The following is a 17,341-nucleotide window of genomic DNA, read 5'->3' on the forward strand; positions in this document are numbered from 1 at the left end:
CGATACGTCTCAAAAGTTGGGAGAAGGCAACGAAAGGCTGGAAAAGTAACTGGGACTGTAAGAGCATCTTAGAGAGGTAGTTTCTCAGAAGCAAAGCTGTGCAGAGGTTCACCAGTCTGCAAAAAAAAACTGCATCTACAAACTGTGCTGCAATTTCAGAATAATTGTCCCAAAAGTCAAATTGCAGAGACTCATCTACAGAGCATGATATCACCTACACATTTGGAGAAATTGGAGAAATCCCTGTGTGTAAGGGACAAAGCTGAAAACCAGTGTTAGGATCACTGACCTTAACTCTTTGGTGAAAAGGTCTGTATTGCAGGCAGGGCAGTTTAGCATTAACATTTGGAACATCACTAAATTAAAAAATATGACAAAGAAGACCCAGGACTGTTAAGCAGCTAGATAGCAGACAAAAATGGGACAACACTCTTTCTCTGAAAGTCCAGCAGCTGTTCTCTTCAGTTTGTAGTTTGTAGACTGCTGTTAAAAGAAGAAGAGATGTTACACAGTGGTAAACATGGCCTGCTTTTATTTATTTATTTATTTATTTTTAATTTGTTGCTGCCACAAAATACAAACTGAGCCAAAATTTTTCCTCTTAAAATGGTGCATCTCATTTTAAATATTTGAATGTTTTTATGTTCTTCTGTGAGTAAAATCTGGTTTGCAAATCATTGCATTCTGGGTTTGTTTTTTTTTTTAAACATTTTATACAGCGCCCTAACTTCTTTGGAATTTAGATTACTGGTTTAAATTGATCCCGACTCATCAGTATGCCAATGCAGGCTTTGGCATTTTGCAGAATAATGCCACACTTTGAATTGAGTCCATGTCGGCGCCTGGTGTCTCATCATGTGATCTCAGTCTGACTCTGTGATGTTGATCAGGGCTCTGTGAGAGCCATGCCATCTGTTGCAGCACTCAATGTTCTTCTTGTCATTCAAGGTTGTTCTGTGTGTGTGTGTGTGTGTGTGTGTGTGTGTGTGTGTGTGTGTTGCAGAATTAACTAAATTTAACAAAAGTTAATCTCAACAGCTGTTGGATTTTTCTACATAGAGCGTTGTGGTGTGAAAGGTTAATATTGTGAGTGTGAGCTGCAGACAGTAGCCAATGAAGTAATCTCTATCACCAACAAATAGAAATCCTGACATTTAGTTTACCAAAGGTCCCAGGCCTGGATGTTTATTTTCTAAAACACTAATGCAGGTCATTATGGACACCAAGAGTGGGTGTGGCTGCTCGTGTACATATATTATTTCTGTCTGCATATCTCAGGGTCACGACCTCATTTTCTTGTTAGCTCCCAGTAATAACTATATGAGTCACAAGATGTTTGATGGCACGCAAACTGAAGCTCCTTGACTCAACCGAGTCAAAGCCAAAGTTGTGGTGGGCAGATAAAAGTCATCACCTTTGGCTCTTTGCTGTGGTCCTCGGGTCAACCCTCAGCAGGGTTATGGTGTGGTTTGGTGTGATAGCTTTCTGGGGGAGTACCATTTCCACGAAAGAGGGTATGCTTGCTCTGCGACACTGTTTAGTTGATCCGAATCAAAGGAGCATCTGCATAAATGCCATACACCGCTGTTTCCAAGCAGGATATTTAAAAAAGTTATAAAGGCGTGATTGATTGTTATTCAACTCGCTCTTGTTTTAATGTTGTTGCTGATTGTTGTGAGCTTTTATGTGTGCAAAGAAATAATTGCACCTTAACTTGTCCCGGGAATATCACAGGAAAGAAAACCTCTTTGTATTTATTAATGATAAAAATCCTTTGACCTTGTCTCTTGACTTGTGTTGTTTGGAAAGGCGCAGTCCTATTTCTCATATTTAATTTCGGCCCCGCTGGCTTCCATTGAATTTCATATGACAAACAACTTCAAGTGGCTTCTTCCTGTTTCGCTGAAATCTCCAGCTGTCTTGACTGAGCAGCTGTGCCTCTTCAGCCACAAGCACGGTCTACATTGCTCTAATGCTTTTTATATTGAGTCCATTGCTACAAACTCTAGCAATGCTCTCACACACTATCCAAAGGTCTGCAGTGGCTCTCTTATCAATGTTTGTTTATTACACACATCAGAGCCCAGCGAACCTTGGCTGGACACTTGCACTGCCTTCATTGTGGAAATGGAGAGCACAAATGTACTGACAGCAGTCTCTCAAGTTCAGTATGATTTCAGTTTAATCGTCACAATCAGACGTGTTGAACGCTTCAGATGAATGCGAAGAAGTGAACATGACATCACCCTGACTGAGAGTCAACAGAAGACCTGTTGACTCTCTACAAATCATGCAACTCTTCCAGGCTTACGCTCTCAGGTGTTAAGAGTTCACAAAGAAGTCACAGCTTTTGACTGTTATTACTGACTGATATTATTCTGCAGATCAAACCGATGTAATGAGAAACGTTGACAATTTTAGTAACATACAAAAACAACATACAAATGGAAAGAAAAGCTTGTATTTGCCTTGAACTGGTGCAAAAAAAACGATAGAATTAGAAAGTGATGTGCATTCTCAATTTAAATGTTGCCACAAAACAAATGAAAAAAGTCATACATTACTTGGAAAGACCTGAATTAACATCCCACAATTAGCTGCATTAACTGTCAGTGGATCAGCAACATGATTATTAGAGATTAGAATGTGAAGAAATCATTATAGAGTATTTGAGAGCGGCTGAAGCTTATTATTTATCAGACCATGAAATCCTGCATAGGCAAACAGTTTAATGATATTTTTTCGACATAATCCAGCCATGCGGTTCTGTTCCCTCATGCGGCACTGCTAGCTGTACTTGTGTGTGTGTGTGTGTGAAAGTCTTTTTCAAATCATGGATGGTGGGTTTTTAAAATAAAGAAAAGATGGACTATTGAGCCTGTTATCAGCCCTTTGTTCAAAAGTCAGCATCCATGACGGTACACTTAGAGCTGTAGTTTATTGGATGAATATAGAAAGTCTATAGTTTTTAGCGGATTTTAGACCAGTGAAGGGTTTAACACAAATTTTGCTTGAACTGTTTGGAAATTGCGAGCGTTTTTATACATGGTCCCCCATTTCTAGAGACTCCGAAGTGATTGGACAAACAGAATTTCAAATTTCATAATTATTTTAAATATTTGGATGAAAATATTCTGCGATGTTATGCTTTAGCTCATTCATTCATTTTGGAAATGAAGTTTTCCAGAATTGAATCTGAATTTGAGGAGAGAATAGCTGCTCTATGGGCGATAAATACTAGTGATCTGGTTCCACTCACAGCCATACACGTCCATGCTATAACATTTCCTCCACCGTGTTTGGCAGATGTATTTTATGAGGTTTGTCTCGGATCATCAGCTGTTTTTCTCCTGAGATCTTTCAGGTCTTTTTAGTGTTGCTGAGCTGATCAGTTCCTTTATTTCACGATTGTTGTTTTGGCCACTCCTAAATTTTTTGCTGTCTCTGATAGGTTGGTTTTTCAGCTTAACGATAACCTGCCTTCACTTGCACTGACAGCTCTTTGGGCCCCATTTGAAATTAGATTGAAAACCTTTGAATCAAATTCAAATATTATGTCTGCTTCATTCTGACATTAAATAAGAAGGGGACAGGCCTCACATGGCCCTCAAACTGTATCAATTACTTTTAAGCCTGTGAAAATGGGGGAAATGTTATGATATGTGCTACATATCTGGCGGTGTTTTTCAAGTATTTCCTTGCTTAATTTTGTAAGATGATACAAACCACATTCTGAAGGTCACAACGGATGAACTGAAAACATTTGGAGCATTGCGAAGTGGAAAAATGCAACAAAGAACGCCCTGAACTGTTGAAACCTCATATCAAGCAAAAGGAGGTCATGCAACACAATGGTAAACGTCCCTCTGCCCTCAACGTTTTTTGAAACATCCTTGCATTAAATTTAAAGGAAGTGTATTGTATTGTCTCAACATTTGATATTTTGCCTTGCTGATGTACTCACTGTATACAACATGTCAACTTTTGTGGACCAGGGTTGTAAATGACAGGCACAGATGAAACTTCAGAGGAGCGTTTCCTTTTTTTTTTTAACCTCCACATACCTGGACACTTGCACATGGTAACAGTAAAAGACAGTCCAGGTCTCCAAAGCTAAAAGATTAAGTAGATGTTTATTTCAAAGCTAAATGTATGAAAGTTACAGATGGGTGTCTAAGATGAACTGCTCCTTTAACAGTTTCTGGCCCGTCTCAGGTTCCTGGAGGCTTTCTTCTTTTCCAGAACATTCTCATACTCGTCCACTGGTTCCCTAGATCCCAGACATACATGCGTGTGTTGTTGTTTGTTATGTAAGCTCCGTTCTCACCATCAGAAAGAAATCTCCAGGGATGGATACAGAAAAAGAGTGTGTGCCGTTTTCACTTAATCCTCACTTCCTGTATTAGGATCCTCAGAATGAGCATTAACGCAGAGTCAGCAGTGAGCAGGAAACTCACTCGCACAGTATTACTATCATCACACACAGCTGTATGTGTAATAGGATGTTCTATACTCATGAGTTGTGAGTGACAGCCTGATCTGCAGCTTATTTTAACCTCCTCGGACCCTGTATCCACATATGTGGACATCACAATTTGGGTTATTTAGACTAAAATACTCAATTTTGCTCTACATGGGCCTGATATCCACTTACGAGGACATTATACTGCTACTGTTCTATCAAAATTTTAAACAAATCCTCATATGTGGCTCTTATTTTTCTTAAAAACAAAAATAAGGTTAAAAAAAAAAATATCAAAGAGAAATTAAAAATGCATGTCGTGAAAGAGTTCGGGTCTTAGGAGGTTAAAGGTGCATTAATTGGTTTTGGGTTTTTTGGGCCACTTTGGGGTAAAAACAAATTTTAGGAAAGGCCAACGTCCACATCTGCATCATTGCATAGGGTCTTTTTGCTTAGTTAGTTTATGCTAACCTTGACTGACTCAAGCTAAACGTCTTCCAGTAGCCTTGTATACTTTGTGGTTGACTACAGAGTACAGAAACTGTAGCAACTAGCCTGCTATGTATGGTTTTGCCTGAAATATTGGCTGGATGTTTGGAGTAAAATTATCATTGTTATCCACTCGTCCAGAACATGCACTGATTCAAACCAGATTAAATAAACTGTAGGTGTGAAAGCACACTGAAACAGAACCCAGGAGCTAAAGCAAGCTAAAACATCAGAGATGCTGAGTAAACTCTAAGCTACAACTTGGCTTTTGCTTTTAACTTTTTATGTGAGAGCACCATCAAATGTACACATCCAGTTATGATGTGTTTACTTTTACCTCTGATGCAGTATAAATAAATGTTGTTGTTGTTTTGGCTTTGCAAGTCAGAGGTGAGGGAAATATAAGTTAGCAGATCTGTGTTTCAGGTTGTTACATAAAAGCGAGAAACAACATGTTCACATAAAGACAGGAGACAGAAGTCGGTGTTTTTATAACAGACTGATGAGTATTTAGACAGTGAGAGACAGGCAGGGGGAGCAGGGAAGACAGGAAAGTATGCAAGTCATCATCCTGTTAGAAATAAGACTGACAGCTCGACTTACACAACCCCAAGAGGAGGGAGGAGGAGGAAGGAGTGGCGGAGCTGACGTCCGTGTTCAGCTTTTGATGTTTTTCATTTCTCAGAATAGTTCTTCAATTCAAAACATTCATTTTGTTTAAAACCAGATTTTTAACAATAGCAATTTCTCTGAAGAATGAAGTCCTGCTGTGGAATCACTCCACCATTCACTCCTTTATTTCTGCTCATCTAATAAACACTTGTATAGTGAGCTCTATTTTAGAGCAAAGGCCAAACTCATGACTGTCAACTTTCATCTGTAACAGGCTGAAATTACATTTATGGAGCTTTACTGAGAATCTGATGAAAACATGTCCGTTTCATTTTTAGAGCCTAGAGCACACATTTAGCTTGTAACAATACAAAAGCAGGGGAAACTGAAAAAAAATCCATAGTTTCTGGCAGTTGCTGTTCGTGTCTCTGGTCTCCTGCAGTGTCACAGCTCTGGTGTCTGGTTTTCTGAAACTGTGAATCTCCTGAGATGATTTTTTTTATTTTATTTTACTCAGCACTATGCAGGATACAGAAATCTATACTTTAAGATCTTTTTCACTTAAAAAAGCAAATTGGTCATTGCTTTGTAGTTGGTTGATGCTTTACGCCCTTAAAAAAAAAAGTGGTTTGTTCTGTTGAACAGGGTCAGCATAAATTCATGGCTACAGTCTGTCCTGTGCCAGCAGTCCAGGCTGGAAGCCTTGCACATGTCCTTTTCTTTCTTTGTTTTCCTGCTGTTCTCTCTCTCTGGAGCGGTGTGTTATGACTAGGGATGGGTATCGTTTAGGTTTTATCCGATACCAGCGTTTATTACTGGGTTCCTCTTCTTCAGAGGAGAAGACTGCTCGTCTCCTCCTCCCTTTCGTCCTCCTTTTGCTCCTCCCTCTACTTCTCAGACGCAATTATAAAAAGTTAGAAAAAAGCCAAATCACTAACACTTTGGAGTAACGCAAATATTGGTCAAACAACTACTAAAATAACTATTAAACTATTAAAAACTATTAAAAAAAAAAACAAAAAACCACCTGTCAGGAGTAGGGATGGGTATCGTTTAGGTTTTATCCGATATCGGTGCCAAACCGGTATTTTTGAAACAGTGCCGGTGCTTAAACGGTGCTTAAACCGGTGCTTAAAGAATGGAAAACACAAACTTTGTCCAAGAACCTCTCATGTTCAGCTGTTTTTTTTGTAAAATGATAACAATGTTAGCCTTTTCTGCAGCTATAGAGCATATACGGCATCACTCTTGGCTGGAAGCAGTGCTTAAACAATGGAAAAAACACAAACTTTGTCCAAAAACCTCTCATGTTTAACTGTTTTCCACTTTTTCTTTGGTCACTTTAGCCTTTTTGGCCAGGGTGAAGGGAGTATCTGCCATCAAACAAGAAGACAGCTGCATGTAACTACGACGGTGTTTGCTAGTTCACCTTACATGCATTAATTTAATAACGTGGTTAGCCTACTCAGCGTAAATTACACACGAACAACATTAAGCTACTCACGCAGAGAAGAACGGCTGCTGCTGCCATCATCATCCGTCATCATTTCTGCTACACTGGCAGGGCTAGGGGCCAGGACTCTACTCTTCGTGTTTTTGGGGGATGTTGCTAACTCCGGGTCCGATAACAGGCACCACACCCGCAGTAGATGTGCTCGGTGTGAGGTCTTGCAGCAAGCTATCAAATACGGCGCATTTCTCGGCTTTTAAAAAAAACGTTATGCGTCGCCAGGTGTTTCATCAGATTTGAGGTGTTACCTCCTTTGACAGTATCACAGTATCAGCTTAAAGCACTTGTTGCAGGCTGCGGAGTTTGCATATTTTGCTGTGAAGTACAGCCAGACTTTTGACCGCTTTGCCTTGGTCATTTTTAACCTGTAGCTCTGCTCTAAAAGAACGTACGTACCTGGCCCCGCCTACTATCCTCGGAAACGTAAAATGATTGGCTAGAATGTCAAAGGAGCTTGCAAAGAAAAGCGTCTGGACTTCTTTAAGTTGCTTGAAGACGTTTCACCTCTCATCCGAGAAGCTTCTTCAGTTCTAAGGTCAAATGGTGGAGAGTCCCAGATATAAACCTAGTGGGAGTGACCCCCCCACAGAGGGACAGAGGGGAGGGGTCACTCCCACTAGGTTTATATCTGGGACTCTCCACCATTTGACCTTAGAACTGAAGAAGCTTCTCGGATGAGAGGTGAAACGTCTTCAAGCAACTTAAAGAAGTCCAGACGCTTTTCTTTGCAAGCTCCTTTGACTACGATGACCTGGATGACTGAGAACCTTCACAGACAGATTGGCTAGAATCTAAAGTGTATCACAGCTCAGGAAAAAAAAGCACCGAAATGTGCGCTGCTTTTCGGTCTGGTTACTACCGTTTATGTCAGAACGATACCGGTACCCATCCCTAGTTATGACCGTCTTGTCTGCCTTCTTTCTCAGGTCGTTTCCGTCAGATCGAGGTCTTGACAACAGTAGCGAACGAGTTCTTCCAGCTCTACAGTCAAGTTTCTGGGCAGCCGGTCCAGCGGATCAGCACTACGGATCAAGGTAATGACGACAACAACAACAGAAAGTCCATTGAAGGACTGTTTTAGTCTGGACCGGCTGAGCAGCGCAGAGAGTCGTGCACAAACACTAATCTGACTTTTACTGCTGTGGAGGATGTTTACAATAAAATGTACTTAATATATTACAGTGGGCTTATTTAACTGAAGTCATCAGACTAGAAAAACACTGATAAAAATCACTAGCTGAATAGTTGGGTAGCCCTATACTTGATACTGAAAGCAAAGTCCATATGGTTTTTAGTCATATCTGGTCAACTTGATGCTTTAACAAGGATCACTTTACATAATAGACGATGAACAGACATTTTTAAATAAGACATGATCAGCACCCTTGCCTCCTGACTAGGGATGGGTACCGGTATCCGGTTCTGACATAAACGGTAGTAACCAGACCGAAAAGCAGCGCACATTTCGGTGCTTTATTTCGGTGCTTTTTTTTCCTGAGCTGTGATACACTTTGGATTCTAGCCAATCATTTTACGTTTCCGAGGATAGTAGGCGGGGCCAGGTACGTACGTTCTTTTAGAGCAGAGCTACAGGTTAAAAATGACCAAGGCAAAGCGGTCAAAAGTCTGGCTGTACTTCACAGCAAAATATGCAAACTCGGCAGCCTGCAACAAGTGCTTTAAGCTGATACTGTGATACTGTCAAAGGAGGTAACACCTCAAATCTGATGAAACACCTGGCGACGCATAACGTTTTTTTTAAAAGCCGAGAAATGCGCCGTATTTGATAGCTTGCTGCAAGACCTCACACCGAGCACATCTACTGCGGGTGGGTTGCCTGTTATCGGACCCGGAGTTAGCAACATCCCCCAAAAACACGAAGAGTAGAGTCCTGGCCCCTAGCCCTGCCAGTGTAGCAGAAATGATGAGGATGATGATGGCAGCAGCAGCCGTTCTTCTCTGCGTGAGTAGCTTAATGTTGTTCGTGTGTAATTTACGCTGAGTAGGCTAACCACGTTATTACATTAATGCATGTAAGGTGAACTAGCAAACATCATCATAGCTACATGCGGCTGTCCTCTTGTTTGATGGCAGATACTCCCTTCACCCTGGCCAAAAAGGCTAAAATGACCAAAGAAAAAGTGGAAAACAGTTAAACATGAGAGGTTTTTGGACAAAGTTTGTGTTTTTTCCATTGTTTAAGCACTGCTTCCAGCCAAGAGTGATGCCGTATATGCTCTATAGCTGCAGAAAAGGCTAACATTGTTATCTTTTTACAAAAAAAACAGCTGAACATGAGAGGTTTTTGGACAAAGTTTGTGTTTTCCATTCTTTAAGCACCGTTTAAGCACCGGCACTGTTTCAAAAATACCGGTTTGGCACCGATATCGGATAAAACCTAAACGATACCCATCCCTACTCCTGACAGGTGTGGTTCTTTTTTTTTTTTTTTTTTTTTTTTTTTTTTTTTTTTTAAATAGTTTTTAATAGTTTAATAGTTATTTTAGTAGTTGTTTGACCAATATTTGTGTTACTCCAAAGTGTTAGTGATTTGGCTTTTTTCTAACTTTTTATAATTGTGTCTGAGAAGTAGAGGGAGGAGCAAAAGGAGGACGAAAGGGAGGAGGAGACGAGCAGTCTTCTCCTCTGAAGAAGAGGGACCCAGTAATAAACGCTGCCAAAATCCTCACGAGAAGCATTAGCAGACGCAACTTGTTCTCGTCCAACTCAGAGTCGACGGAAGCCCAAACGCCTAACCAGCAAATGCTAACCAATGGACATGAAGCTCCTGCTGACGCACCAGCGTCAGCAGAACAGGACGGATCCAGTACCAACTCTCACCACCAGGCAGAGGTGGTTAGCCCAAAACACATGCGCAAGAAAGACAACTGTCCCCTCGCGACAGTTACAGAGGAAACCAGTGGGGATGGAGAGACAGGTTCCCTAACAGACAACAGGTATCATTACTTAATGCATATAAACCAGTTTGAAGTTGTGGATGACACATATAGATCGATATTGAAGCCAGTGGTTCTCAAACTTTGTCAGACCTCAGTAATATCGGTCTGTCCAGTTAGGAATCATATTACATTGTGAATCCATTTCACCTGCTTTAGTACAAAGAACAGTGACAGCAGGTGTGATGGAGAGGCAACAAATGAGACAAAAGGGAAATACTTAGCAAGTGGTGCCCACAGACCATTTCTAGTTTTGCTTTTTGCTACCGTTAATCCTGTAGCAAATAAGATATTAGATGGTGTCCTGGGGATCTCTTTCCAGATCTGGATCAGAGCATTAGTGAGCTCCTAGACGGTCTGTCTCTGGTTTCAGATGCACCATAACATCTCAGATGTTCTCAATTGGATTCAGGTCTGAGGAATGTGACGGCTAGTCAGTGCCATCAGTTACTGTCATTCAGGAATTGCAGACATGAGGCTGGGCATTGTCCTGTACAAGGAGTAACCCAGGTGTCACTGAATCATCTCAGGTAATAGATGTGAGGATTGCATCTCCGCACATAACTGCAGTCAGAGTACTCCTAGCTAGCATGTAAAGATCTGTACCACTCTCCAAGAATAGGCTTCCAAAGACCATCATTAACCATCATAATCGCGCTGGATGATGATGCAGGCATCATTTCACATCTGGTATTTCTGGTATTCATGATTCAGTATTGACTCGTGGCCTTATCCCTTGCCCACAGAGACTCCTGCAGATTATCAGAATTAGCCTGTGCTTATTTTTTACTTCTGAGAATCAGATTAAAAAAAAAAAAAAGAGCTAGTATTTTTTCTAAAATGCCACAATTTCTCAGTGCAAACATTAGCTATCTTCTACAGTGAATAAAATATGAGTTTGAGATTTGTGAGTCAACGTATTCTACTTTTATTTACATACAGAGTATGAACCCTTTTTGTAATTGGGTTTATAAATAGAAGTGACTAGAATGACTAACAAGAAAGTTTCCATTTAAAACTATTCCTCTGAATGACTTAAAATGTATTATTCACTGAATCACACAGAAGAAAAATATTTGTAAAGTACCTCAAATTTGGGATGTAATTTTTGTCATATTAGCATCCTGGTGCTACTCATAGCATCAGTGTTTTAATTCAAAACACGTAAGCTGCTGTTAATCTCTCTCATGTATTTATTAATAACCGATATCAGACTCTTCATGAAGTATGAAACTTCACTGCCAGCTTGAATCCATGCATCCAAAGCTGCAGTACTCATACATAAGCTCCCACTGTCCCAGTTTGCTCAGACGTCAAGCTAAGGTTATATAAATAACTGAATAACAAAATATTCTACCAGTTACTTCTCAGTTGACTAACTTCTACTTCCCATCAGACCTGAACAGCACACCACCGACCCAGACCTTCAGTCAACCAACCAGGGAACAGGGGAAGGCACTCAGGTGGTTAAAGAGGTGGAGAAAAGAAACTCCACCCCAGAGAAAGCTCCTCACACCCTGGCTCCGCCACGGCCGGCACATCTTCGCACAGAAAATGCAGACTCTTTTGAAATAGAGGAGGTACGGGTTTCTCTGGGGGCTTCATACTCCTTGGTCAAATTAGTGGGTGACCTCTTTCCATGGGCATGTTACAATGTTGTCACCAACTACTATTTAGCTGTTCCTGTGTTTGTGATGGTGTCCCAGGTTACCAAAGCCATTTCACATTTACATGTATGCTGTCGGTTCTCACAGACTGGTTCCCTTGTAGGCTGTTAGCCAGTGGGCATGGCTTGGAACGATACTCTAGGATTCAAATTCATGCAAATAAAGACAAAAATCCTCTACTTACTGTAATACGCTGGCAGAAGTGAAATTTTATGCATATTTAGGCTATACTTTAGACCTCAGAACCAGCTGTTCACAACAGCTTACGTCATCGGGGGGGGGGGTAAAAAAACAAAAAAACTCTTGAAGACAGAAAAGGGACACATGGGTGTCAGGTAGATCAGAACCCGTGTCCACTGGTCTTTGCAGCTTTAGAAAAACGAGCTTGTTGACACACGTTGCCTGAATCTGCTCAGTGAAGCGGAGTAGTTGGTAAAAAGCCTGAGCTTTTATTTAGGGGAAGGACTCTGTTCAGTTCTTTCTTTCTCCTAAAACTCAGCCTGTTTTTGTCCTGTAGATTAACGAAGACGAGGCTAACCCACACAGGACGTCTAGATCGGGAGGTGAGCGCTGACTTGAGTTTCTGAGTGACCTTATCGTTTCACTTGCATTTTTCCTTTAAGCAAGCAGATGGTCATGTTTGTATTCAGTGCTTTTCAGTAAAATGCAAATGTGTACTGTGTCTGTGAGGGCTGACTGACTGAATGCATTTCATTCCTTGTGGAACACTCACCAAGATACGTTTGAATAATACAAAAATTTCATTGTTTAGATCAGGGGTCTCGAACTCCAGGCCTCGAGGGCCGGTGTCCTGCAGGTTTTAGATGTGTCCTTGATCCAACACGGCTGATTTAAATGGCTAAATTACCTCCTCAACATGTCTTGAAGTTCTCCAGAGGCCTGGTAATGAACTAATCATTTGATTCAGGTGTGTTGACCCAGGGTGAGATCTAAAACCTGCAGGACACCGGCCCTTGAGGCCTGGAGTTCGAGACCCCTGGTTTAGATCGTTTTACTTGAAAATGACGTTTTGAAGAAATCCACGGCTGAAATTTCACTTCTTAACATTTTATTGTCTAAATATCTGTGGACTTTTCTGTCATTAACACCGACTCCCTGTTAAGGTGGATTCTGTTAGAGCCCGTTATGAACATTGTTGTTTATCTTCATTGTCCATATAGTCACACCATTGTTTGTAAGAAGTGCGAGCCCATCTTTTAATCCTTAACTAGCCAGATCGAGTACATAAAACTATATATAGTTCACTGGAGTTCCAAATCAAACACTCCTATTGATGCTTGAATCTGATGATGCTTTAAATATGCAACATGATAAGATCTCATAGAAAAACATTGTTGAAATCTTAAAAGAACTCTTTCATTATAAATGGGGGGAAAAAATTGGTGGGGCTTTTTTATTTATAGGATTTCTAACAGAACGTCAGAAAGTTTTGTTTTAAATTCTTTAACTGCTTGGTAGTAAATCATGCAACAAACCAGTGGAGTGTCGTTTTTTCCCCCCAATTAAAATTCAGAGTTCAGCAGCTTCCTGCAGCCCTTCTTTATCTGCTTTGATCCACTTAAAAGCCTTGTCTTTCTTTCCATCTTAATGTGTTTTTATTCGGTATGAACTAAGAATCTCGTTTCCTTTAGACATAGAATTTCTACACAGCTTCTTGTTGCACGCTAACATGTTTTCTATGAATGATTCTGCTCTGCCACCTGCAGGACAGATCGGGTAATGCAGGAAGAAATAAAGCTGTTTATTTCCCCTTTCTCTCTTTCTAGTAGACCTCTCGAGGAGAGACAGCCTACAGTCTGACAGCAGCGGCTATGCTGAGGAGCCTTCTGCTGATCTCAACAGCCACCTTAAGGTCTGTTTGTTTGTTTCTCATTCTTTTTTTTTTAAGTCTCTTCTGTGCATCCCTCCTATTTTTCTTTTTCATGACCGTCACCTTCAGACTTATTTGAAATGAATCATGAAAAACCAGACAAAACTTAGTCAAAGCAGGAGAAGAATCACAAGCAGCGTAATCAAATGTGGCCTAGAATGCTTATTTTATTCTCTTATTTAAAGAAAAAAAAAGTACTCCTATGTAATCTAACATAAATCAGATTTAGCAAGTAGGAACTGAGCATTCAGTGGTAAGAAAGCACCAATATAAATCAAGGTGTCCTGATTGAATAAAATAGCAGCTCTAATGACTTTGACTCTAATTGGAGACTAAAACGTGTGCAAGTAATACGTCTTTTGGTCGCACATGGGAATTTTGGATTACAAAGATTACTGCAGAGCACATTTCAAAAGTGCAACCATCAGAAAATTGCAACCACAAAAATTTAGTCACTGTAACCTGAGAATTTGATTTTGTAATGCTGTATTTTATGTTTCTACTCCTCTTCATTGTGGGGAAATACTATACCCTTTCACTATTAGTTATATATTTTTCAATATTTATGATTATTTGGGATTTAAGTATAATTTGAATTAATTGTAATCAGGTGCAGGTGAGTAGTGACAGCTGTGACAGCGAGACCACTGTGACGTCGCACCCTTCACAAGACGTGGCTACTCCCCTTGCAATGGACAAGCCAGCATTTGACCTGCCAGATGGTAGAGAGGAAGAGGCGAGGCCAGGTGAAGCTGCAGAGTCGGATCGAAGTAACGGCTCCAGGGAAGAGCACATGGATACAGAGACTTCAGAGCAGATTCCACAGTACACAGCTCACCATCTGCCCAGGAGCAGGCCAGTAGAAGTACAGCAAGATGAAACTTTGGGTAAGGAGAATGTTGAGAGATGTGACCGGACTGATCCTGATCCTGATCCAGAGCCTGAGTCTGCTCAGAGTATGCCTGCTGCAGAACAACAAGCACAGCCAGAGTCAAAGGAACCCCAACATGATTCAGAGCAAGGACCAGAGCACACTCAGAACCCGACAGAAACTGAAGGAGACACAGATACATCCACAGAGAAAACGAGTGGTGAGAACAAAGTCAAAGTAGAGCCTGTGTTCTTGGATGAAGCTGAATCACATTGTCCTGTGGCTCCAGCTTCTCTGGTCCATAGTGCTTTAGACCGAGCCAAACAGTCGAACCGTACAGCCTCCCAGAGACGTGGCATCTCCATGCAGAGGTCCTCTTCCTTGCCCTCTTCACTCCTTTCGCCCTGCAAGATTGTATCATCTGTCAGGATCCAGTTTGGGCAAGGCCTGGCGTCCTGCACCCAGCCCAAGTACTCCTTTAAATACACCCCTGAGCCTGAGGACAAGGAAGAAGAAGAAGATGGAAGAGAGGAGAAGGAAGAGGAAGAAGTGGAGGAAGAACCAACCAACTGCCTGTCAACTCTGATCATAAATCCTGCCTGCTCATCTAGCTCCAAAAAAAAATCACCAGCTGTCTTTCCACCTAAGCCCATACCTCGGTATCTGATGCGGCCATCCTATTCCCTACAAAGCCCCAGCCCTCCTCCTGATTGGCCATCAGGAGTAAATGCCGAATCTTGGAGCACCCAGAGTGTTCCAGATTTGTCGTCCAATCCGCAGCAGCCTGGCCACTTCCAGCAAAACATGAATGCCTACCGAAACCAGCAAAGTTTGAATCCAGAGGAGAATCTGTTCTCTGATTCTCACCGTTCAGCTCAATACCCCTGTCCCAGTCCAAATCTTAATCAAAGATCTAACTCCAGCTCACATCCCTTCATGTCGAACCCTGCTTTGCAGTACACCCCTCCTCATCTACACGGTAGTCTTCCTAACCTCCACCATCACCACAGCCCTTCAGTGAACCACCGTTGTAGTCTAACCAGTCTCCTTCAGCCTTCAACTTCCCCAGGCCCCCAGCATGACAGCATCTCCAACTTGCATCCTCTTTCAACTCCCACATCTCCTCACCACATCCCTTCGGGTCACTTGCATCCTGGACCTTCTGGAATGTATCACCCGGTCTATAACCATCAATACAGTCACCAGCAACCCTACCAGCTCCCTCCTCAAGGCTCACAGTTTGGCTCGCCCTACTTTAGTCATCAAGGCTACAACCCGTACCTGTCATTTCCCCACCACACCCATCTCCATCCGACAGTGTCCCCAGAACACAGTCTGCATCCAGGGCTGGCTCCTCCTCCTGGCTTCCACATAGGCATGGGTTTGGCCCTTAGCCCAGGTCACAACCTCCATCCAGGGCTTCGTGATGCTAATGCTCCAGGTCCAGGACCCGGCCAGAGCCCATCTAGCACAGAGATGCAGCTAAGGAGAGTCCTGCATGAGATCCGGGGAACAGTTCAGAGTCTGGTCAGTCCTCCTCAGTCACACTGTCTTATCACCCTGTTAATTAAGGTTTAGTCTGGAGTTTGTAGTTCTTCTTCTTATTCGGAGTTTCCCTTCTTATGTTGTTATCGCTGTTCTCCTCATCTAGAACCGAGCCGATACTCCAGACGTGTTCAGTGAGCCCAGAGCAACTCTGCCTAATCACCAGGTACCGTCATCTCCTCTGATGCCTGCGTAGCTTTCTCTATTTTGGCCACATAGAACGTTTGTATGTTAAATCAATAAAACAGTGTTTGTTCCCGGATATAGCCTTCAGTATTTAAATGTTGCTTTTCGATTCCACTGAAAGCAGCAAGTGTTTTTTGGTTTTTTTTTACTGGCTCATTATTTACATGTAAGAACCTTGTGTTCCATATTTACATATTTTCCATTGCATGACTGAAAACCTACACACTCTTAGTTTTCAGTGCTTGTTCTTCCAACCAGAAAGCGCTGGAGCAAACCGTTGTCACTATCAGTAAATGTGTGATTCACTGTGCGCCCGTCTCTGGTTTTAGACTTTGGCAGAGTTTCAGCAGAAGAGGCGGAGCCTGAACTTGTTCCGCAGTCAGATGATGGATCTGGAGCTGGCAATCATCCGACAGCAGGCTCCGGTCTACAATCACCTGAGCCCTGCTGACAGGTGACTCACAAAAGCAAACAGAAATGTGACGGTGCCGTGACACCGCAATGCAAAGCAAACCTGGAGAGTGTGTTTGTGTGTGTTTGTTTGCAGGCTGGAGTTGGAGCAGCTTCAATCTCTGAGGTCAGCGGTCAGAGAGGAACTGCAGGAGCTCGAACAGCAGCTGGAAGACAGACTGGAGCTGACGCACCGCACGCAGCACAGAGTAAATGCACACCAGAGGATTTGTGTAAAACAGCTATTGTCATGCTTTTTGTGTTAAATTCTGGGGGAAAAAACACCTGAAACATCAGATCTGTAAAATGGCACAAATATATGTAAAAGAAAAGTGTCATGGAAGAGTACTAAAGTACAGCGACACAACAAAGGACGTGGGGCTAAAAAGTCCCCACCGGCCCCCTCAGAATTAGCTAGGCTGGTATAAATATATAGTTAAAAAGGAGGCCTTTCATATGCTGTGACTTGTTTTCACCAGCCACCTAAGCCACATGAGGATACAGCACTTCAAAGTTTACCCCATTAAAAGTCATTAAATCAGTGCAGTTTTGCTACTGAAACTACGATATATTCCATGATACTGAAGCATAAACATAATATTTTATGTTTTTGCTAAATAATTTTGTACAAAAATTGTCAACTGATTCTGAGAGAAAAGGCAGAAGGCCTGTTATATTAGTTTGTTGTAATACTGCCATTG

At 41.8% G+C, this 17,341-nt stretch overlaps 1 protein-coding gene across 5 annotated transcripts in view; it reads left to right on the forward strand.

The window, feature by feature from the left end:
* Window positions 1–17,341, forward strand: part of itprid2 (ITPR interacting domain containing 2) — a 50,400-nt gene that overhangs the window by 27,297 nt on the left and 5,762 nt on the right. For 3 of the 5 annotated variants that reach the window (XM_082507299.1, XM_082507302.1, XM_082507300.1), the window contains 9 exons: window positions 8,000–8,107; window positions 9,664–10,030; window positions 11,427–11,610; window positions 12,215–12,260; window positions 13,485–13,570; window positions 14,199–15,986; window positions 16,111–16,170; window positions 16,520–16,644; window positions 16,738–16,849. In XM_082507299.1, the coding sequence (XP_082363425.1) occupies window positions 8,000–8,107; window positions 9,664–10,030; window positions 11,427–11,610; window positions 12,215–12,260; window positions 13,485–13,570; window positions 14,199–15,986; window positions 16,111–16,170; window positions 16,520–16,644; window positions 16,738–16,849 (2,876 nt within the window). The remainder of the gene's footprint in view (window positions 1–7,999; window positions 8,108–9,663; window positions 10,031–11,426; window positions 11,611–12,214; window positions 12,261–13,484; window positions 13,571–14,198; window positions 15,987–16,110; window positions 16,171–16,519; window positions 16,645–16,737; window positions 16,850–17,341) is intronic. The other 2 variants (XM_082507301.1, XM_082507303.1) reach the window with 2 other exon arrangements.

The sequence above is a fragment of the Aulonocara stuartgranti genome, assembly GCF_965226115.1.
Source record: "Aulonocara stuartgranti genome assembly, chromosome: 16".
NCBI classification, from domain to species: Eukaryota; Metazoa; Chordata; class Actinopteri; order Cichliformes; family Cichlidae; genus Aulonocara; species Aulonocara stuartgranti.